At 36.5% G+C, this 22956-nt stretch overlaps 2 protein-coding genes across 2 annotated transcripts; one reads left to right on the plus strand and one right to left on the minus strand.

The window, feature by feature from the left end:
• The first annotated feature begins 546 nt into the window (after positions 1–546).
• LOC125493748 (uncharacterized) lies at positions 547–7803 on the plus strand. Its single transcript, XM_048637258.1, has 5 exons — positions 547–771; positions 857–1238; positions 1339–1535; positions 1681–1864; positions 7709–7803. The coding sequence occupies exons 1-5, from the start codon at positions 547–549 to the stop codon at positions 7801–7803; spliced, it is 1083 nt and encodes a 360-aa protein (XP_048493215.1).
• A 3934-nt stretch (positions 7804–11737) lies between these two features.
• Positions 11738–20674, minus strand: LOC104903134 (arogenate dehydratase 2). The gene is made up of 11 exons (XM_010691138.4): positions 20102–20674; positions 19946–20007; positions 17398–17490; positions 13974–14174; positions 13815–13895; positions 13149–13244; positions 12998–13075; positions 12798–12887; positions 12574–12617; positions 12395–12476; positions 11738–12311 (listed from the first exon to the last, which is right to left on the minus strand). The coding sequence occupies exons 1-11, from the start codon at positions 20358–20360 to the stop codon at positions 12252–12254; spliced, it is 1146 nt and encodes a 381-aa protein (XP_010689440.2). The 5' UTR covers positions 20361–20674; the 3' UTR covers positions 11738–12251.
• Between the last annotated feature and the right edge of the window lie 2282 nt (positions 20675–22956).

The following is a 22956-nucleotide window of genomic DNA, read 5'->3' on the forward strand; positions in this document are numbered from 1 at the left end:
ATGTTATACTTAGAACTATTTGAGAATTCGTTTGTTGATGCGATCTTGAATGATCAAATCAAATGTTGCCTTCTTAGATGGGTATATAAGGTATATTGTAACCTAAAGTAGAGTTATATTACTTTTAGGTCACAAAGTAGGATGGCTAACAACAACGACCTAGTTGTTGTTATTCACCTCTTGGCGGAAAAATTGACTCAGGACACTGAGCGTCCTGAGATTGCTGGGAAAATGTTTAAAAGGCTAGCTAAGGTTAAGCCACCATACTATAAAGGGAAAGCTGACCCAACCTTCCTAGAAAACTAGATTAGGGAGTTTGAGAAACTTTTTGAGGTTGTAAACTTCCCTGAGCATATGAAAGTGGGTCCGGGTTGTGCTATACCTTAAAGATGAGGCAGATTTATGGTGGAGGGAGAGTGGAGCTAGACTGAGTGCTGTGAAAGGATTCGATTGGGATGCCTTTGTAATTTCCTTGAGAGAGAAATTTACCCTGCCTTTATGAGGAAGCAAAAAGCCCAAGAATTCATTAACTTTAGGATGGGTACCATGACCATCTTTGAGTACTACGGCAAATTCATAGCCCTATCTAGATTTGCACTTGAAGTTGTAGCCACTGAGGAACTTAAGGCTCAAAGGTTTGAGCAAGGCTTGACTGCGGAGATACAGTTAGGATTAGGAGGTGAGACCTTTAATACATCCCTAGATGTTGTGTATGGGAGAACATCCAATATTTGTGGACTACAGTCAAGGAGGGACAAGAAGAATGTGGTGGTAGGTGAGAAGAGGAAAGGATTCAATGTTGGGGGAAACCAAAGGAATTTCAAGAGAAACCGGAATGGTAATGGAAATTTCCCAGGGAGAAACAACCAAGATAACTACAATAAGGGTAGACCGTAGACCTGAGAGAGTTCATCACTGCAAGAGCTGTGACAAAAACCACCCTAGGAGAGTGTGTAAGGAAGACCTAGTGACCTGTAACTACTGCCAGAAGAAGGGTCATAGGGAGTACGAGTGCTACTCTAAGCAAGGTAAAGATAAGAAGGGCCATGAGAGTGGTAATCAGGTCAGATCAGGGTTCAACCAGTCAGGAAACCAAGGTCCTAAGTGTGGAGGACAACAGAACAACCACGAGAACTATAGTAAGCCTGCAAGTGAGAACCCCAACCAGGATAAGCCTGCTAGTAAACAGTACGTGATGAGTCGGAAGGAAGCTGAGAAATCTGCCGACGTAGTTTCTGGTAATTTTCTATTAACTTAGTCCTTGTTAAAACATTGTTTGATTTGGGGGCAACTTATCCTTTTATATCATCATCTGTCCTAAAGAGTCTGCATTACTAGATTATAAAAAAATTGACTTGTCTGTCAGTATTCCTACTAGGGAGATTATAAGGTGTACCAAGTTTTTTACAAATTGGCCTTTGAAGATAGGAGATTGTATATTTCCATCGAACTTAAAAGAATTTACTTTCGGAGACCTGGATGTAATTCTTGGGATGAATCGGTTAAGTCTTTACAAGGCTAACATCGATTGTGAGGTTCAGAAGATAGTGTTGAGAAACCCTTTGGGAAAATTGACCTCCGATAGACGTTTGGGAAACCTAAGAGTTTGGAGCCATTTCTGCTATGCAAGTAAGAAAGTTGATGAGAAAGGGGTGTGAGTTATTCTTCTGTAGTGTGCAGGATGTGAGCAAGGAAGTTGAAATAAAGCTTGAGGATGTTCCAATTGTGAACGAGTTTATGGGTGTATTTCCATGTGAGATCTCAGATATGCCACCTGCGAGAGCTGTTGAGTTCACCATAGACTTAGTTCCCGGAACTACACCTATATCTAAGGCACCCTATAGAATTGCACCTCTTGAGATGAGTGAGCTAAAAATGCAATTGCAAGAACTATTAGATAAAGGTTATATTAGGCCTAGTGCATCACCTTGGGGAGCTCCTATGTTGTTTGTGAAGAAAAAGGATGGTAGCATGAGGTTGTATTGATTATAGGGAGCTAACAATGTAACCATCAAAAGCAAATATCCTTTGCCTAGAATAATGACCTATTCGATCAGTTGAATAGAACGAGTGTCTTCTCGAAGATTGACTTACGTTCAGGAAATCACCAATTTAGGGTAGTTGATAAGGATGTACCTAAGACTGCCTTTATAACGTGTTATGGTCACTATCACTAGGGGAAAAAACATAAAGGGCTGCGCAGGAAGGGCTGCGCTTTTTTAAATAAGCGCAGTCCTTCTGTAGGTAAGAAGGGTTGCACTTTTAAAAAAGCGCAGCCCTACTAAGTGAAGGGCTGCGCTTTTTTAAAAAGCGCAGCCCTTCTGCTTAGTAGGGCTGCGCTTTTAAAAAAGCGCAGCCCTTCTGCTTAGTAGGGCTGCGCTTTTTAAAAAAGCGCAGCCCTTCCTGAAAAAATTTGAAATTTCGGAATCGCGGGCTTTGAAATATTGAGCGGGGATTCGTCAAATATATTATCCCTCATTCTCTCTCCTCTCTCACGTCCCTCATTATTCCTTTCCTCCTTCTCTCTCATCCTCTCTTCTCTCTCAAAAATCCCATAAACATTTGCGACAAAAACCTTGAAATGATTTGCACTAAACATGGCGATGGAGTCCGATTGCCTATTGTGATACCTTTTCGGAAGCGGAACGAGCCAACGAGTCAAACTCATCGCTATGCTGTGATGTTTAGGCTTTTTAAGCCATCCGAGTTCGTTTAAGCCTCCAAATAGCCATTTTAAGTTTTTCCGAAATTTTTTTTTTCCCTTAAATTATGTATTTGGGTTTTGTTTTATGTACTTAAACATTAAATTAGGTTGTAGTTCTTGTATTTTCAGATCTATAATGTTCTTGTATACTTCTCTTTGTTTATATATTTTGATTAATGTTCTTGTATACTTCTCTTTGTTTTGATTAATGTTCTTGTATACTTCTCTTTGTTTTGATTAATGTTCTTGTATACTTCTCTTTGTTTTGATTAATGTTCTTGTATACTTCTCTTTGTTTATTTTGATTAATGTTATTCTTGTATACTTCTCTTTGTTTATTTTGATTAATGTTCTTGTATACTTCTCTTTGTATATAATTTCTTGTATTTTCATCTTTGTTTTGATTAATGTTCTTGTATACTTCTTGTATACTTATTGTATACTTCTCTTTGTATATTAGTTTTTCTTCCTTTTCGTTTCATTCTTTTTATTGTTTTGGGTTTAGTATTTTCGTTTCGTTTCTCTTCTTTTCTGTTTAATTTCAGAAAATGTGAGATTTTGAGTAAAAAAATGACAAAAAAAAATTTTTTTTTTATTTTTTTTTTGGTAGGAAGGGTTGCGCTAGTTAGGAAAAAGCGCAGCCCTTCTAGCCCAGAAGGGCTACGCTTTTTCCTAACTTGCGCAGCCCTTCTGGGCTAGAAGGGCTGCGCTTTTTCCTAACTAGCGCAGCCCTTCTAGCTTAAGGGCTGTGCTTTTCTAGCGCAGCCCTACTTAAAAAGTGAAGGGCTGCTGTCAAAAAGCGCAGCCCTATATGCCTTTTTTAGCGCAGCCCTTCTTCATTTTTCCACTAGTGTATGAGTTCATTATAATGCCATTTGGAATGCTCACGCTATATTTATGGACTTAATGAATAGGATCTTCTATGAGTTTCTAGATAACTTTGTGGTGGTTTTCATTGATAATATACTGATATGTTCGACGAATGAGGCTGAGCATGGTGAGCACTTGAGGATCATTTTGGAGACATTAAGGAAAAACCAATTGTATGCCACGTTCTCTAAGCGTGAGTTTCGCTTAGAGAAGGTAGCGTTTTTGGGTCATTATGTGTCTAAGGAAGGAGTCTCAGTAGATCCTGCTAAGATTCAAGCTGTAAGTGAGTGGCCAACTCCAAAGAACGTGTCAGATATCAGAAGTTTCCTAGGTCTAGATGGCTATTATAGGAGATTTGTGAGAGATTTCTCGAAGATAGTGAGGCCTATCACCAATGCAACTTGATGAAAAAGGAGTCGAAATTTGAGTGGAGTGAAAAGTGTGAATAAGCCTTTCAGATTTTGAAAGAATGTCTAACCTCTGCACCTGTTTTGACCCTGCCTGAAGGGAATGAGGGATCTGAGGTATATAGTGATGCTTCAAAGAATGGTTTGGGATGTGTACTAAATCAGAATGGAAAGGTAATTGTATATGCGTTGCGTCAATTGAAACCTTATGAGGCTAATTACCCTACCCATGACCTAGAGTTAGCTGCCATAGTGTTTGCATTGAAAATTTGGAGAGATTACCTCTATGGAGCGACTTGTAAGATATTCATAGACCATAAGAGTTTGAAGTACATTTTCACCCAAAAAGACCTAAATATGAGGCAAAGAAGATGGCTGGAGTTGATTAAGGATTATGACTTATACATCCAGTATCATGAGGGGAAAGCAAATTAAATATGGTTTGTTGATGCCTTGAGTGAAAAATCGAGTGATAGCTTGAGTGCCTTGATAGTCCCTGAGGAATTGTGTAGAGATATGCAAAGGCTGAGCCTAGAACTCTTAAATCCTGGGGAACGAAAGTGAGGCAAGGGTGAGCACTCTATCTTTAGGGTTGTCAATTTTCGACAAGATTAAAGAGGCTCAAGTTGGGGATGAGCACCTAGATAAGATCAAGGAGAAAATGAAGCAAGGTAAAGAAGCTGACTTTAAGATTCATGATGATGGGAGTTCAAGGTTTAAAGGGAGGTGGTGTGTACCACAAAAATGTAATGACCTTAAGAGACGCCTTATGGATGAGGGGCATAATACTCCATATTCTGTGCACCCTGGGGGTGACAAGGTGTATAAGGACCTTAAGGGTATCTATTGGTGGCCAAATATGAAGCGAGAGGTAGTTGAGTATGTGTCTAAGTGCCTAACTTGTCAGAAGGTGAAGATAGATCATAAGAGACCCATGGGGAAGGTTCAATCCTTAGAAGTTCCTGGATGGAAGTGGGATTCTATTTCTATGGACTTTGTAATTGCCTTACCTAAAACGATGAGCGGTAATGACACTATTTTGGTATTGTTGATAGATTGACCAAATCCGCTGTGTTTATACCCATTAAGGAGACATGGAAGAAGAAGCAACTTGCTAAGACATACATTAGGCATGTGGTTAGACTACATGGAGTTTCGAAGGATATCATTTCTGACCGTGACTCTCGGTTTTTTTCGAAATTTTGAAAAAAGGTCCAACTAAACCTTGGGACAACATTGAAGATGAGTACAGCCTTTCACCCTGCGACTGATGGTTAGACTGAGAGGACTAATCAGACTATGGATGATATGTAGAGAGCATGTGCTATTGATTTTCAAGGTAGTTGGTAGGACCAATTAGACCTGAATGAGTTTTCTTATAACAATAGCTATTATGGGAGCATTAAGATGGCACCTTTTGAGGCATTATATGGACGAAAATGTAAAAGTCCCGTTTATTGGAATGACTTTAGTGAAAATATAGTCTTGGGGACAGAATTCATTGAGGAAACCGTCAAGAATGTTAGACTGACTCAGGCTGGAATTCAAGCTGCGCAAGATAGGCAGAAGAGCTATGCTAACTTGAAACGACGCGAGGATGAGTTCGCCATAGGTGATAAGGTGTTCTTGAAAGTATCACTCACGGTTTTTCTTTATCTCTCTCTCTCTCTCTCAAGTTCTTTCTTCTTCTTCAAGTAACGTTTTTCTTCGACAAGAAACGTCACAACACCTTCAAAACCACCAATCTTGTGCGTCAATTGCTGCTGCGTGCTCCTGATTTCCGGCGCCTTTCATCCTTCTTCTTGGTTCTTTGAATTGTTCGTTAATTTCTTTTCTTCTTACTCAAGTTTCCATTAAAGACCATGTTTTTATGCTTTATTTTAATACTAATCATGATTATTGACTTTAATTTACGGCTTTAATAAATAATCTTGATTCATACATATTATGTATTAAAAGAATAAAATTTCAAATTTGTTTATTATTTTTAGATTGAGTTTTAATCCTCAAAGCATGGATTTTTAGGGTGTTAATTGTTAGAAAATCATAGTATCATGTTATAAACTATGAGATTGTTTTAAATTATGAATTTAAGCATGTTTACATATGTTTATAGAGAGTTTTATAATTTTATAAGTTTCTGGAATTTTAGAAAAGGATTTAATAATGGAGTTTTAAGAATTTTAATTATTAGTATGGTAGTACTATGCTAGATATTAAAAAAAATTGAAGTTTTAATGGTAAAAAGTAACTTTTAAATATTTTTAAAGGGGATCTAAATTATTTTGATGTTGCTGTATTTTATTTAGAGTATTGATTTTAGTTTATATTGATTATTTTAGGCGGAGAATATTTAGTAGGTGACTTTTAATGAATTAAAGGTGGCCTATCAACTGGTTTACATAAGGTACGTACATACCTGTGTGCTATGTGATCTAGTAACATGATTTGAGAATGAAAAGTTGTAGTATCATGTATAGGAACTTCATGAGTTCATACGTGATTTCTAGTATGATTGGATTTTACATGTTTTATGCCTGTGTGCAAGCATGTTAATTATGAGATTGATTATGAGCTAAAGATTGTCATGTTTGTATGGAATTATTGATGCAAGCATGTGGATGGGAACTTTATTTATTAATTCACATGGGGGAATAAACTATTATTGAGATTGTTTCATGTTTATTCATGTGTTCCCTTATATTATTATTTTCACTACTTTATGAGGATTGTGGGCCTTATTTGGTAAGTTGATAAGTTATGCCTTTGAAAGGTAAGATTGATTGTTGGCTAGTTCCAACAAAATAAGAAAGATTGAGATTAAAGAAAGTAATCTTGGATTGTAAGTCGTGTGGTCACTTATTATATCCTAAGATAAAAGAAGTTCAGTTGTGAATGTTTGATTTGATATTTTTGTGTTACTTGTGTGTGTCATAACAAGTAATAACCTGTAATCACTTAAAGTATAACTTGGATAGTCATAGACTTTTTCGACTAGTACACGTCTAGAGTTGGACATTTAGGAGTTGATGTACATGGTGAGCGTGCCATGGCTTTCTGGGTAATGGATTGATCACCATTCCTATTTTTCAAAAGGTTCCTCGATATCGTAGGTCATTCTAGAATACGGAGTCGTGCCAATATTTCGTCTTCTTAGGTGAAGGCAAGTTTAGATAAGATAACTCAAGTCCAATAACTATCCCATTAAAGTGATAAAAAAAGATGTTTAAAGTTTAGTTGAGTAAAAGTTATCTGCAGAATGTTATATTGTTATATTATTATTTATCCCTGCATGTTATTTATTAGTTATTTAGGATTTTTTATGTAATACTATGTAGTACTCAACTTTGCTGATTACGTGCTTTGTTTGTGATTGTTGATCATGGTTTTGCCTTATTGATCCTGTGATGACCCATTTTGGTGAGTAGATTCTTTAGAGCATTGACATTTACTGATTCGTAGATGTTGCATCGTTGGGAATTTGGGAATGGAGAGCTTGTGTAATCTAGTATTATATTTTCTGCATTAGTAGGAACATATTATAATAAGTTTGATTTGAGTATATATTTATAGAGTGTTTGATTTTAAGTACTTAATTACTTATTTATTTGTCATAATAAAGTATGAAGCTTAGTTATGTGTTCTCCGCTGCTAAATTCTGAATAAGCCGATACGTTATCACAAAAGCGATAATGCTTTGGTAATTCTCTATGATGTGAATATGTAGGATCACATCCCTTCCATGCTCTATCAGGAATATCAAGACCCAAAGGAATAGATGGAGAGCGATTGATCAGGTACTCTGCAGTTTTCAGTGCCTAGGCCCAAAATGTCTTAGGAAGCTCTAACATCTTCAACATGCATCTCACCTTCTCTACAATGGTTCTGTTCATCCTCTCTGCAACACCATTATGTTGTGGGGTGCCAGGAACTGTCTTCACATGTCGAATGCCATAACGTGAGCAATTGTTCTCGTACTCATGTGAAGTGTACTCACCACCATTGTGAGAATGAAGACACTTCAATTTTCTTTCTTTCTCCCTCTCCACCATAGCATGAAATTTCTGAAATGTTTTAAACACTTGGCTTTTGGTCTTCAACATGTAGACCCAAGTTTTTCTAGTAGCATCATCAATGAAAGTGACAAAGTATCTGTTGCCACCATTAGACTCCACCTCAATGGGACCACAAACATCAGAGTGAACGAGCTCAAGCTTCGCTTGCCTCCTAGTAGACTTCCTTGAAAAAGAAGCTCTATGTTGCTTGCCTACCAAACAACGATCACAAGGGTCAAGTGCAATTGTAGTATCAACAAGAATGAGAGTTTTACCAGCTAGACATTCTAAACCCTTGTCACTCATGTATCCTAATCTGCGATGCCACAAGTTAGGAGAATTCTTCTCTTCCACTGCATTGAGCTCACCAGAATATACACCCAAATATGTTTTGTACAAAGAGCAACACAACTTGGCTCGTGCAACAGTCATAGAACCCTTAGACAATTTCCATTTTCCATCACTAAAAGTGTGTCTGAATCCTTCTTGATCAAGAACATTAGCAGACAACAAGTTAAGGCGTAGATCATGAATATGGCGCACATTCTTCAATGTAACCATGCACCCAACACTAGTCTTCACACGAATATCACCTAACCCAACAATGCTTGCTGAGCTCTCGTTACCCATTTTAATACTACCAAAATTGCCAGCTTGGTAATTCATGAAGTACTCCCTTCTAGGAACATAATAGTATGAGGCACTTGTATCTACTAACCACTCTGTGTCTGAACCATCAACATGATGGTATTCACTAGCTGCACAAATCAAGGTGACCTCATCATCACTCTTAGAAGCAGTTGTTGCAGTATTTCTGTCATCTCCCTCCTTTTGTTAATCATGCTTCTTCCTTTGTTCTCTTTTTAATCGGAAACAATATTTCTTGATATGTCCGGGCTTCTTGCAGTAATGACATGTAGCCACATTTCTTCCATCACTGGATTTGGACCTGCTCCTTGAGTTACCACGACCTTTGGGACTCTGACTCTTGCTTCTTCCTCTGTTCTCCACAACAAGAGATTGTGAATTGTCAGCTCCCATCTCCTTCCTTCTGATCTCTTCATTAAACATGCATTCTTTAATCACATCCAAAGATAAAACGCCATATGGAGTAGAGTTACTAATAGTTACAACCAAGGTCTCCCAACTATCTAGCAAAGAACTCAACAAGAACTAAGCCTGCAACTCATCATCAAGAACAATCTTCATAGTAGTCAACTTGTTAATAATATCTTGAAAGTCAGTAAGATAATCAGAAACAGACATTCTACCTTTCAATTTCAAATTAACAAGGCTTTTAATCAATGAAGCTTTGTTATGAGCAGCTTTTCTTTCATAAAGACCTTCCAACTTCTTCCAAAAATCATAAGAATCGGACTCTTGTGACACATGGTTGAATATGCTAATGTCAACCCATTGCTAATAGTCCCCAAAGTCTTTGTTTTCAACTTTACCCAATCTTTTTCTTCTATTTTATCTGGTTTAGATGGTTTAGAAACAGCACCATCCGAATTAGTGACAGTTTCAATCGAGTCATACAAGTCCTTGCAATATAACAAGTCTTCCATCATAGGCCTCCAAATATAATAATTGGTTGATGTCAATTTAACCATCGAACTACTACTACTACTACTCGACTCCATAATGTGACTAATTAACTTCCGCCTCTGATACCAAGTTGTAGGGATCGAAAAGGGGTCACAACGACACCCACAATGTCATACAATCAAGACAACCAACCAATTATGCAGTTCAACCAACCCAAGTTGTCACACAACCAAATTAACAATGAAGACCAGCAACTAAATGCAGTAAATAACTAGCAATAACAATAAGAAATAATAGCAAATAACACACACGATTTATACGTGGAAAACCCCTTTGATGTGAAGAGTAAAAAACCACGGGACCTCTTGAGGAGTCCACCCTTAACTTCTCTTATTGATAATTGAGGGAAAAAAGAACCTCAAATTAGTCTACAAAGGATTCACAACCCACCAACAAACACCAACAATAAGAGAATAAAAAATAGAGAACAAAAAGTGTAGAATTCACCCAAAAATAGCAGCTCTGTCTAGAGGCAATTCCCGATGAACAGGAGCTTGAATTGACGATCCGGACGGTCATAATGTATCCCCGTGTGTCCCCAACAAGATGACTATATTTTTGCAAAATCCAACAGTGGGATCTCTTCCGGAGGCCAAAACACTAAGAGTGTACTAAAGAAAAACGAGCAGAACAACAGTCTTGGAACTCTCTAGTTTCCTCTCTATTTTGTGTGTATTTTTAATCTGAAAAATTGCTCCCCTCTTTTTACCCACTGAGTGTCTACAAGTTTCTCTTAGAAGCCACAAAAACCTATGACAAAATGGACCCAAAAATAAGACATAGTATATCCATCATAAAAGCCAATAATACATGTGACCAAAAACAATAAAAAATATCGCAAGATGGGCTCGACCCATAACTGAACTTACCATTTGACTATTTCATAAAAAATTGTTTGTACGTTTTATTTAGAAAAGTTGTTGAAAATTCGTATTTTTTATATGAATGGTATATATACTAATATATTAAAGGTGCTCCTAAACAAGGAACGACACCACAAAACGCTCTTCCTTAGAATGTTTTATTACATGTAATCCACATTCAATAAAGATATTAAGAAATTACATTAAGATTTACCACAAATTTATATACTAAAGGATTAACAAATAAACCAAGTGATATCTCATGCTATTAGTTTAAAGTGAAATGTTAGTAAATCAACATTTTCCTTACTTAGGGTATAGCCCGAAAACAAAAACTAATTTTCTCTTTAAACATTGGGTATCCTCGTGCATAATCCATGTGTTGGAAAAAATATCCTCCTTCCCCTCTTTCTCTTTCATTACTACAAGCAAACTTTCCTCCTTCATTCTTCTTGGTTTTCTGTTTCTTCGTTTAATAGCATCTCCATTGTAGTTAATTATTCTACCCCCTTGATTATTCTTAATCTCAAGCTGCCTTCCACGTTGCTGAGTCAATCCACGAGCAGCTCCCATCTCAGACTACCATCTGAGCCACTCTTTCATTTTAATCTTCTGCTCAAAATCAGGTGGCGTAAATATTAACTTCACAACTGACATAATTTAATCGATCATCCCTCCAAACGACAATTAAGTATCAAAAGTGCTTAGCCTTAATTTACATAACTAGACTCGTGAGATGAAATTGAACTGTATACTATTCCCTCACAAATTACATTACAGAACCCTTCGGAATTCAAACATCAGGATTTACTTGAACAGGATCTATTCTATACGCTCGAACCTGTATATCCTCGAGTCCCAAAAAGTAGGATAAACTGAGCATTTGAACAGCTTAAGACATCTAAATTGACCAGTAATTATGCAAATTTTGGCCTTAAGTGATAGCTTTTCAGGGTCGATTGGATGTTTGCAGGTAGAAGTAATCCTCAAAGGATGGAACACAACTTTGTCTCAAACACAGGTAGCATTCAACTTGACCAAGAATCAAGACATCACATGTAACATGACATTGTTTGAAAAATCTTGTGTTATTAACCGAAGAAAAATAAAAAACTTGCAAGTCCGAACCTTTGACTACAACTACTATTAGACATTAGTAACAAAACACCAAAGTTGGGTCTTAAAGCAATAAGCTGTAGCTGTATATCTTCATCTCAAGATCTCAAGCAATCACATTAAATACTTATCTATTGATAAACTGAAGTCTTATACTTCTCCGCTCAAAATCAATCAATTTTAACAAAGGGTAATACAACTTTGATAAGCTAAAAATTGACACAGACGTGTTACAAATTTCTATAAACGATTTTACCTGCGAAGCCATCAACAATTTTTCATGCAAAAACTCGGGCATCATCCAGAGCTCAAACTTGTTCAATTGGAAATGCATAGAATGTTTTAAACAATTGTTGTCTATCCCACTCATGTCAACCATAGGTCAAGATGTACCCAGCCTAACTTAACTGGCTGCTGACTGTCCCTAAATTTAGTTTCCAACGAAAACATTCGTCATGCATAGCAACAAAATCTGTAGTTCAGGAATTTCCGGAGCTGGTCTTGATGCATGAGGTTTTGTACGGATTTTGCAGTTGATAAACAAAGGACAAGATTGAACATAACAAAATAAGTGTCTCTGAAACATTGATTCTTTTCCTATAGATGAAACCCTACTAATTGTCGGTGATCACCTCCTCCGTGTGTCTGCTGGATAACTTCCTAGCACTCGCAGAAGAGTAGCAAACTCCTGTGATGATGACATGATGGTTTATGTATTGGAAGTAACAAAAGACATGGTCAAATTTGGATGAATGATATACGAGACAATACCTCAAGATGTCTAAGGGCATTCTGTGCATTGGAATCAGCCATAGATGCTTCAAAATCCAAGTAAAATATATAATCAAAGCACCTGCAAAATTAGCAGATAAAATAGCGAAGGTAATTCCACATCCAACTTGTTCCGAGTCTAAAGCAGAAGAAGGCACGGCAAAAGTTCCGAAACTTACTTCGAAGAACCGTTGTTACTGTTTCGCAATGGACGACTTTCAATCTGGTATAAGAAATTTATAAATAAGACAATGTTATCAACTAACAACCAAACACATTAAACGTACTAAAACCTTTTTCATACTGTCATACCATCTTTACCACCATTACTGGAAGACAAATAAGAAAGCCTAACCAGTTATCCTAGATACACAGAAACATAAATCTTACAGGAAAATGATACCTTTTCTAGATTGATATGCCTCAATGCAAATACAGCTAGAGCCTTGAAAAGTGCACCAGGACCCTCTACAAGAGAGAAAACAATGCTTGTCTACAGTTGAAATTAATTCTTCCATCAGCAAATTACTTTGTCCTGAGCAAACGTAAAGAACAGAAGGCAATTAATTAAAATTTTAGCTTTCCATTCAAACAAGGACTTACCTTGAAGGGCCTATCACTTCCTGGAATTATGGGTTCCCTGGCTAGCATTAGAAATCTAGTAACATTGTCAGAATCATCCTACAAAAGGAACATTTCAACATATTCATATGTATCGCATGAAGTTTACTCCACTGCAAGTTGTGCAACAAACCTGTATATCTTCAGCCAGTATATTTAAGCCATAGATCCTTGCAGCAGCAGCACTTGCAACTGCTCCTGCATCTTTCAGTTCGTTGTAGGCAACAAACTTAAGTGAAGGTCAGAAAACAAAAGATGTTACACCTTGTTTTTATTTCAATTATTTGAAACTTGAAACTAAGAGTTTAAGATCAAACTGCAAACTAGTGAAGAAAAGCTATCTCTGTATGCAGGAAATTCTAGCTGGCTACATCGGCAGTCGTCTAAGTACTAACCCATTCACACAGGACCTCACAACATTAGCATAAGCTGAAAGTCGACAAGTGACAACTACCATATAACACTGTCGTTAATAAACTCAGAAGCAAGTGGAGAAATATGTGAGTATTTAACAAATGAATATTAAAAAGTGTTCGTGAATGCACCCATGCGATATGTGTGTGTGTGTGTGTGTAGAGCGCGTACATGTATACACACATACACACGTGTGTAAGTAAAACAAATGAATCATATGATATGTGTATTGGTTAATATGTATGTGTACTGCAGAACTAAGGTTATGCAAACAAATATATTGCTACAGATTAATAAACTACAATTAAAAATCAAGTTCTCACATTACTTGACAAGCAGTACCACTACCACATAAGGCCCATCAGCAGCATGAAAAAAAATTCACCTTTGCGGCACCAGCAGTATCATCGACAGCTTCTCTGGTTACTCCGAACTTAGCTAATGTGTGCTCACATTGAGCAAGAGCCTAAAAATAGTGATTAATTTCATCACTCACCCACACAACACATGACACTAAGCTAACCACACGGATACTAAGACATACCTGAGGATGACTTAACACCCTTTTCAGATCATCAATCTTGACACCAGGATTCGCCAACAAGCAATGCCGAATTGGAAGTTTCACTTCACCGACTATATGCAGCCTGTGCCTTAGAAGAAGATCATAATTTCTGTGAATGCTCCCTCCCAGAGAATTCTCAATCGGTAAAACCGCTCGATCAACAAGCCAGCGCTCAACAGCCTACAGGAAAATATGAAAGTCGTACAAACATAAACCACACGTCTTAAAGCATAGGTTTGAATCTCAAAGATAATAAAGCTTTTGCCAAAATTCGAATTAGTCTTTCCATTCTCTTTTAATCTACACACTTCGTACTTTTGCACTATCTACATACATCAATTTGATCATTGTTTAGTTCTGATATATACATAAGGAAAAGCAGAGTCATATATGGTTTTGTAAGACTCATTTCAAGATAGTTTAAACTATCAACTCCTCCATAATTTTAACACACTGATAATTAAAAATACTCAATGACATAACTGTACATTGACAAACATAAAAGTCAAGCTTTGTAATACAACGTGATAAGAAAATCACTGAAATCATAATTTCAATGCTCCTCTTTCTTTATTTATTGGGATGCGATCATGTAATCTAAATGCATAACTGTGTAAACATGTCTAAATGTCATCAAGAGTCGTACATATGAACCTACACTTGAAGAAAATAAATAAATTTTGGCGAATCAGTTGTAACTTTGGAATGAAAAACAGAAAAAAGTGCACAGGCTTTGACATGAAGTGATCAAATACTAGGCTTGCAATGTCCTTGGAAGTGCCAGGCTTGAGAACCAGTCTATTCCATCTCTCCTTCTCATGCAAGTTGCAACCCCCAATTTTTCTCATTTCAACACATATCATAGTTGAACCAACCAAAATAATGCAAAGGAGAATAATAAAACAAGAAAAACATCAAAAACTTGACAAATCCTAGGTGTTTCTTCGATTTAAGTGATGGATGGAAAGGGAGTGGAATTAAAAGGGGGAGAGGAATGGTAACAAAAACAATTACCGTTATAGGGTGTTATGGTTCAAAACAAGAAACGGAAAATGACTATTAATCATTACCACCAAAAAGTGGATTTTTTTACTTGAAAGGGAAGGGAAATTAATATATTAGGGGAGTCCATTACCACCAAGTAGTGATAATGGATTGAGGAGGGGTTGAACCAAACAAGAAGGGAGTAGGTAATTGATTCGATTTTTTGTAACCTAAAAATATCGAACCAAGAATGCTCTAGATGTTTTCTTACTATATGAACTAGCTTATAGTAAACCCATTATGGTATTCATATAAGCAAAGGCTGAAGTGTTTCACCAACTGAAGTCTGTGTCACAACTTCAAATGACATCTTTTATTCATCCAGGGTAATATCAACACCGTACTTGAGAAGCTTTCTTCTGTTAAACTTTGAAGATCATCTTCAACCACTTCAATGTGCCGAAAGATGCAAATTTGTGTACGACAGCAGGGGAGAGGACTCTCCCTGCAAGTGCACAAGTCTAGTTTAATAAACAAGTATGTGGCTTTATGAAGCAGATTTCTGGAAACCAATGTTCAATTTCTAGACATTTTTATAATTTATTTTGGGTTTTTGCTTCGGAAAATTGATTCGCCTAATGAGCCATTTGAACTAAATTAACCCAATGGTCGACTCAGTTTTCTTCATGGAGTAAAAGCCCTATGCAACCTAATACTATTATTAAAACATGTGAGCAAAGTATTGCAAGCAACCACGTGTGATCTCATCAGACATAGTGCCACATAGCTCTTATATGGCATTTTGCATTCTATCATGTCATCATCGTACAATGTAAATTAACAAACACTGTCAAATTTTGAAGGTGAAGATTTATCCACCTCTACACTCCCCTCTTAGAGCATCCACCAGCATAAACCACAAGAAAAAGTTCATGGGATCAAAGACAAGCAAAAATACACCCCCATTATGAACAAGTTACAAAAAATTTTTGGTCACATAGTGAACAAAAAAAAATGTCATGAGAAAAGTGGGCCACATGAAGTGGTGGGAAATTGTGTAACATATATATTTGCCAAAGTAAAATGGCTATATTTCAAAAAAAAAAAATCTGAAAAATAAAAAAAGAATATCAATGATCATATTCTTTTGAGATCGATAAAATAATACTCATTTTACCATATTTTGAAACACTTCAAAAATAATTAATTTTGAAGTAAAAAGTAAGAGAGAAAAACTGATGAACTTTTGTTTATGTCGTATGTGGGATGATTTTGTGAATTTGGTCATGAGTCATGGTATTTTTTTGGATGATGCAAAAGAAAGTTGTAGAGGGTGAGAGGGATGAAACTTTTATTTTCATGGTGATGGAAGCTCTTATTGCTTTAATCATAACATGTAAAGATGATATGAAGAGATTTTTAGTGGAAACAATAGTTAAGCTACAATGTTTTATATGCATATATAATACAAAAATAATGAACTATTACCTTTTTGTTAACAGAATCATAAAAATGACCCGGCCAACCCAAACACTACTTCACTTCTATAAGAGATACTACTACCGTTCTCTTTTAGTTTCAAAGATTTAACTTTTGTCAAACTCACATTTTGTCGTTTATCATTGTTGGTAACTTATGCAGAAGAAAAGTCATAGCTACATAAGTTGTCTCGCTATACATTTTAAAGGTACGAATTTTGCATATTTATCATAGGGAGGATTATTAAAGATATTAATGATCTAAGTGTTGCATTGGCAAGCGTGAAAGTCAGCCTATTGCAACTAAAAAGAAAAGACGAAGTATTTCTTAAGCATACAAATGATTTCTTTTGCAACTGATCGGTCAATTGACGTTTCTTTATTTTCAATAACATGATTGTTAATTGGTCAAGCAAATTATAAGCATCATCCTTGTGAAAAGCGGATTTCTCAGAGCAAATAATCATTAATTGCACAAAAAATTGAGGAGTTTAAGAAACATATGTGCAGGTTGGACGCTATTTTCTGATTGGAGGCAGTAGGAGGTCATATTGGAGGAGATCTAAAGTACATTCATGGTTCTTTATCCTACAAAGTTATTAGCTGCTTCAAGGGAGATTTCTGCCTAGTAACAACAATATTATGCCCATGCCTTGAAAACCAAGATAAACAAAAGAGTCCAGTAACAATTTATCAGCCAACCAAGGAAACACCAGAGAAACAACACGTGAATCAATTATAGAAGAAAACATGGAAAGCATATGAGCCTATAAGGCATATATGTCCCCAGCTAGATCAACAACTAATTAAACAAACAAATTTTTTCATTTACAACAACGCTTGCACCTGTTAAATTTATCACATAACCGCAACACCATCCACGATTTCAATAGCATAGCATGCAAGCAAGCAATGTAGAATAATTGAACTAAAGGACTCACTTCAAAGGCTGTGTCGAATTGGTCACAGGGAACTGCTTCACAATTTGGATAAGCAGTCTCAGCAGCAAGCTCACTATATGCACCACTAACCCCCTAGAGTTGGAAAAGGCACTATATTAGTTACAAATGCAAAATCCCCTAATAACATAGGAGACATTAAAAGGATCACTTAATGTGCTGATGATGAACCAGAAACTCAATTAAAAATTTTATGCATGATATGACTCAAACAAAGGTCGTGGATATTTTCCCGTTGTTTCATCAAAAACTTTACTGGAGTATTAATATCTCAAATGTGACTTAACTGTTAATTCTCTCTGGCTCTGTAAAAGAGTAAATTACAGTATTGAAAAAACATGCATCATGATGCATTCTCTACTGCAAGGACGTCTACTCGGTCCACAAGGATCCATCAAACACTTGAACGGCCCGCATTTTACTAGACTAAGGGGCTGGCTGTTTGGGGGTATAAAGGGATATAATACCCCTGAACGCTGATTCCCTTAGATTAGCTATGGTTCTGCCTTTTTTAGTTTCCTTGAATCCTTTCCCTTAATTCTTGTTTAATCTCCACAAGCCTGATTCCCCATTACCCACTACTCCAGAGTCCACATCATCAGACCTCTTCAGACTTCAGTGACCAACCCTAGCCATCAAGATCCTTTCCTGTCCACCAAACCTATGACAGAATTCTGGCAGTATGTATTTCTGGCTGATTTTCCATTAAAAGGTAACTCACTGGTCCCTTCTTTCCTTCCATCTGCTGCCATTGCCAATTTCCTTCATCTTCCACCAACACTGGCATTTTAATTTTAGCTAGAGCCAAGCGAATAGATTTTGAAGAAGTCTTTTGACCCCATTTCCGGAATAACCTCTGTAGTGAACTCAACACTGTTGTTCCCACAAGTACAAAGATAGAACTCTGTATACCCAAAAAAAAAAGCTTCATGTCCTAAAGCCTAAATTTCAATTCACCATCCACTTTAGAAAGCAAATCAACACCTTACCATGCCAAAGCAACATGAAGTATCAACAATGACATCGCTAAAAGATGTGACACTTCTACGAGCTGAGAATAAAAATTTAAAGGTCGATCCCTTCACTGCCGTTCTAGACCTGTTATTCGCCTTAAAAGATACCCAAGACTAGGAACCTGCAAATCAGCTGTGATAGAGTTCCATATTCCCACTGTAACAGCAGAAGAAACGGTACGAGTTCACCAATCTAGTCTTAGAATCATCTTTTATCAGAATAAAATTTCTTCTAAAGCACTTCCACATGATTAACAAACTGGTAAACCCACTTCAATAGGGACTTTATTCTAATGATTTGGGTGACAAACTTCTGCCTAATTAACCCAAGATTACTCTTAAAGCATGTTTTGTTCAACCATGAAAAGGAGGTGATGAATCCAATAGAGCCATTAAGGGAAGGAATGATTAGAAAGATTGTTACTTATATTTAGGTTCCTAGTGTAGTGTCACTATGGATTTTGGAAAGGAAACACTTATCATTGTGATTTGAGGAGGACAATAACTAAGTAGAAATAATTACCCTCAAGGAGTGGAGCCCATTACCAACCCCTCACACCAAACAACATGTAACGAAAATGGTTTCTCGTTTCCCGTCCCAATACATAATAGTCTCATACTAATACTCTCATACTAAAAAGGTTCTTATTGTTCTCTTTCATAGATCATTAATTCTCTCTCCATTTACAAACCACGCACTAATAAAAAATAAGTATAGTTAACAACTTACATAGCCAACTACCAAATCTCAAATATGATTTGTTGATAATTACACTATAATAAGTAAAAAACAACATCCTTCCATATCAATTTTTTACAAAGCTCTCAAAAAGTCATGAGAAATGTCCACTTAGAATAGTAGTAGTAATAAATCAAATCCCATGTACTTTTACCAAGTAATATACTAGTAAAAGAAAAGTTCATTCACTATTTGAATGTAGTGTGTCCCTGTTAGGACACATTCACTTTTATCTTTTAAAAAAGTGGTCCGTTTCTAAATGCATGCAATACTTGAATAGTAACTATTATTCATCTATCAACCGTGTCCCGTATTCTCTTACAAAAGTATAAGAAAAAACATAGTCAAGTGCGGTCTTATTTAATTCGTCTTAATACAAATTTTCGAAATATCAACTTATAATAATTTTTACTTATACATAACTGAAAATATTAAGGAACAAAATAGGGAATTGGATCACATGTAAGCTGAATATGTTGCATGTATTTGGAAATGAAGGAAGCATTAAGTAAATACTAGTTATTATTAGTAAAAATACGTTTGAATTGATATAAATCAGTGCAATTAGTAGTAATGAGTTGTAATTAATTTCAATCCGTAAAAATAGGTACAATGCATACGAGAATACCATAGTTTTAGTCAGCAAAAAATGGCAATATTATGTTAAGAAAAAAAGTTCCGAAACAGTAAAAATTCGGCGAAATTAACAACTACATACAGTAGTAGCAAAATAATGAAATTCTGCATGCAAAACACTCAAATTGAGAGACAGAAACACCTGGTAAGCAACCCGAAGGCGAGACCCATCAGAATTCGAAGCAATACTAGAGGACAACGGCCCTGCAATACCCAAAAAAAAAAAACTAAATTAAAATAAAAACGACATGCAAAATAAAAATAAAAAAGCTGCATAATTAAGGAAAGAAAAACTGACTAGGAAGAGAAGGGGAAGAATCGGGGGTGGATAGGGAAGCTTCTGGAAACTTATCGGGTAAAACTGCCTGAAAATTAGTGTAATTATTTGTGGTAGGATTGATAGAAGATACAATGCGAATACGACATCGTTTAAGGTGGGTTATAGGCAAATTGAGAGTTGCGGCGGAGTGGTTGTTAAAGGGTGGCGTAAAATGGAAGCGGGGTTGAGATGATGAGGGAGCAAGCGAGGAGTGTGATGAAACGGCGGCGTCGAACATCTTCAATGGAAATTGTGTCGCATCAGACTTCAGAGAGAGAGAGAGAGAGAGAGAGAAGGGGAAGAGGGAAAAAAAGTTCCAGGATTCCTCCCTGTTGCCGCCTTGCCGGCCACTGGGGAAATATGAATATCTATGGTTGAGTCATGAATGAGGCTTTCAAGTTACTCTTTAAGTTGTTTCTTTTTTTTTTTGGTGCAAATAGTCTTGAGTTGTTGACATTAGGAAATAGGCTAATTTGTCTAATATGAGGGTTTGAATTTTGTTTGAATCAAAAAAAATGGTTTGAATTTTGTGAAGGGTCATGGTACTCGAGGAGTCATGGTCCAACAATGAGGTAGGATTTGGCTGTTTGGGGACAAACAAAATAATTATTAAAGGTGGTTTTTTTTTTGTTTTTGCTAAATGTTGTTCTGATATATATCGCTATTATATAAAGGAAGGGGGAGGGAGTAATGGTGTCCCCTATTAATTTACTTAATTGCCCATTAGTTATCAACTACTACCAAAAAAAAAAAGAACGTCAATATATCTATACAAATATATTAAAAGGTGTGCGTAACAACGTCGATGCGCCACGTGGCACCCTCCTCTTGCCACCAGAATTTTGCCATGTGTCTGTTAACCAACAAAGTTAAGTGGTCATTATTTTGCCATGTGTCTGTTAACCAGCAAAGGTAATAACTAAATTGTAGCACAGAAAAACCCCAAGGCATCGTCCGGACCTAAACATTAGTATAAATATATTAAAAGGTGTTTCTAAACAAGAAAAGGTGTCACGTGGCGTTCTCCCTAAGGGAGCTTGAGTTCATGTAATCTATGTACAATAAAAAAATTAGAAATTACATAATATAAGTTTTGATCCCGTGACCTCAAGTTCAAATACTAAAGTTTTAACCACTTGACCAAGTTGTATTTAGTGTTATCATTTTACAGTACAATATTGATACATGAAATTTTTTCTAACCCGGTTTATAGCCAAGGCATAATAACTATTTTTTTTACTAAAGCCCTGTATTTTTGTACACATGGTTTGTATTTAATGCATGACATTCTCTCCTTTCCTCTTTCTCTTTCTTTATTTAAACTCCCATGTGTCTTCCATATGTTTCACACAAATTCCACCACACTTTCTTTATTCACTTTCATTTTCCCTCAAGATTTCCAGCATTGACCAAGGTGCTTGTCGGCGTTGACCAATTAAGAAGAATCAACTCCGGCATCATGGCAAATAATGTGAGTTTTTTTCGCCGATGAAAGTAGTTAAACATCTGAAATAGGCGTGTGACCAGTTGGTCAGGCGCATACCTTAGCCGCCTGACCAGCTAGTCAGGCGCCAGTCACCTGACCAGCTGGTTAGATACCTAGACGCCTAACTAGCTGGTTAAACGCCTATTTTTGGCGCCTGACCAGAGGATATGTTTTAGGCGCCTATTTTTCTTTTGTAAAAGCATGGTTAACAAATATTGTTTTTATCGATAGATTTTAGCTTAAATTTTTGAATATGTAGTAGAATAATATGATTACATGATATGTAGAATATATGTAAAATTTACATGATAGAATTTACTATATTCAAGTAGAAATGTAACTAGCTAGCTTTAATAATCAACAACAAAGTTTAAAGTTAAAATTAGTATGAATTAGCAAATCAAACAAAACAAAACAAAACAAAACTAAACTAAACTAAACTAAACAACAAAACTAAACTAAACAACAAAACTAAACTAAACTAATCTAGTTACTAATTAAGTACAACAACAACAACAACAACAACAACAACAACAACAACAACAACAACAACAACAACAACAACAACAACAACCACAAAAATAAGAACCACAACTACAACAACCCCACCGAAGCCCTGGTTTTTAAACGTATAAATCAAATTAACTCCTTAAACTAAAATTAAATTAACTGAAAATCAATCAAATTTAAACACTTCAACTATTATACAACCTAATTTCACTAACAATTATTCATAAAATTATAATGAATTATAAACTTGAAGCTTCAAATATGAGATAACAATAAAAGTTATGAACTTTTAGTTACCTAGCAAGTAAAAGATGGAGGAGCAATAATGTAGTTGTTTAGGGAGGGGTGGAGGAGGAATGTAGTTGTTTAGGAGGAGGAAGGTGGAGGTGAGGTGTCAAGTGGTGGCGCGCAATTGCTAGGGTAGTAGTGGTGGCGCGCCAGCTGGTGGTGGAAGCTTCATGTGCGCAAGTGGCCGACGGTGGTGGTGCGCAAGCGTTAGATGGTTGGCAGTGGTGGTGCACAAGCTTCAGGCAGGTGGTTGGCGGTGTGGTGTGGTGGTGCGTGGAGCTGAGGCAGTGCTGTGGAGCTGAATTAGTTAGGGAGTGAGTAATTGCAGCGAGTTGAGGGAAAGGAAGAATGGAGTTGGACGCAGGATTTTTTCAGGGTTAGTAACGGTTTTTCAGATGCGGTCCAACAAATCGCATCCGATTGTCAAAAGACCGCATCCGTTTATACAATTTGATGCGGTCCTCTGGTGGACCGCATCAGATTGTTCTCCCAACTTTCCCTCCCATTTTATATTTTTTTTGATTTTCGGATGCGATTGCGGTTTTACAAA

The sequence above is a fragment of the Beta vulgaris genome, chromosome 9 (assembly GCF_026745355.1).
Source record: "Beta vulgaris subsp. vulgaris cultivar EL10 chromosome 9, EL10.2, whole genome shotgun sequence".
In the NCBI taxonomy this organism is placed as follows: domain Eukaryota; kingdom Viridiplantae; phylum Streptophyta; class Magnoliopsida; order Caryophyllales; family Amaranthaceae; genus Beta; species Beta vulgaris.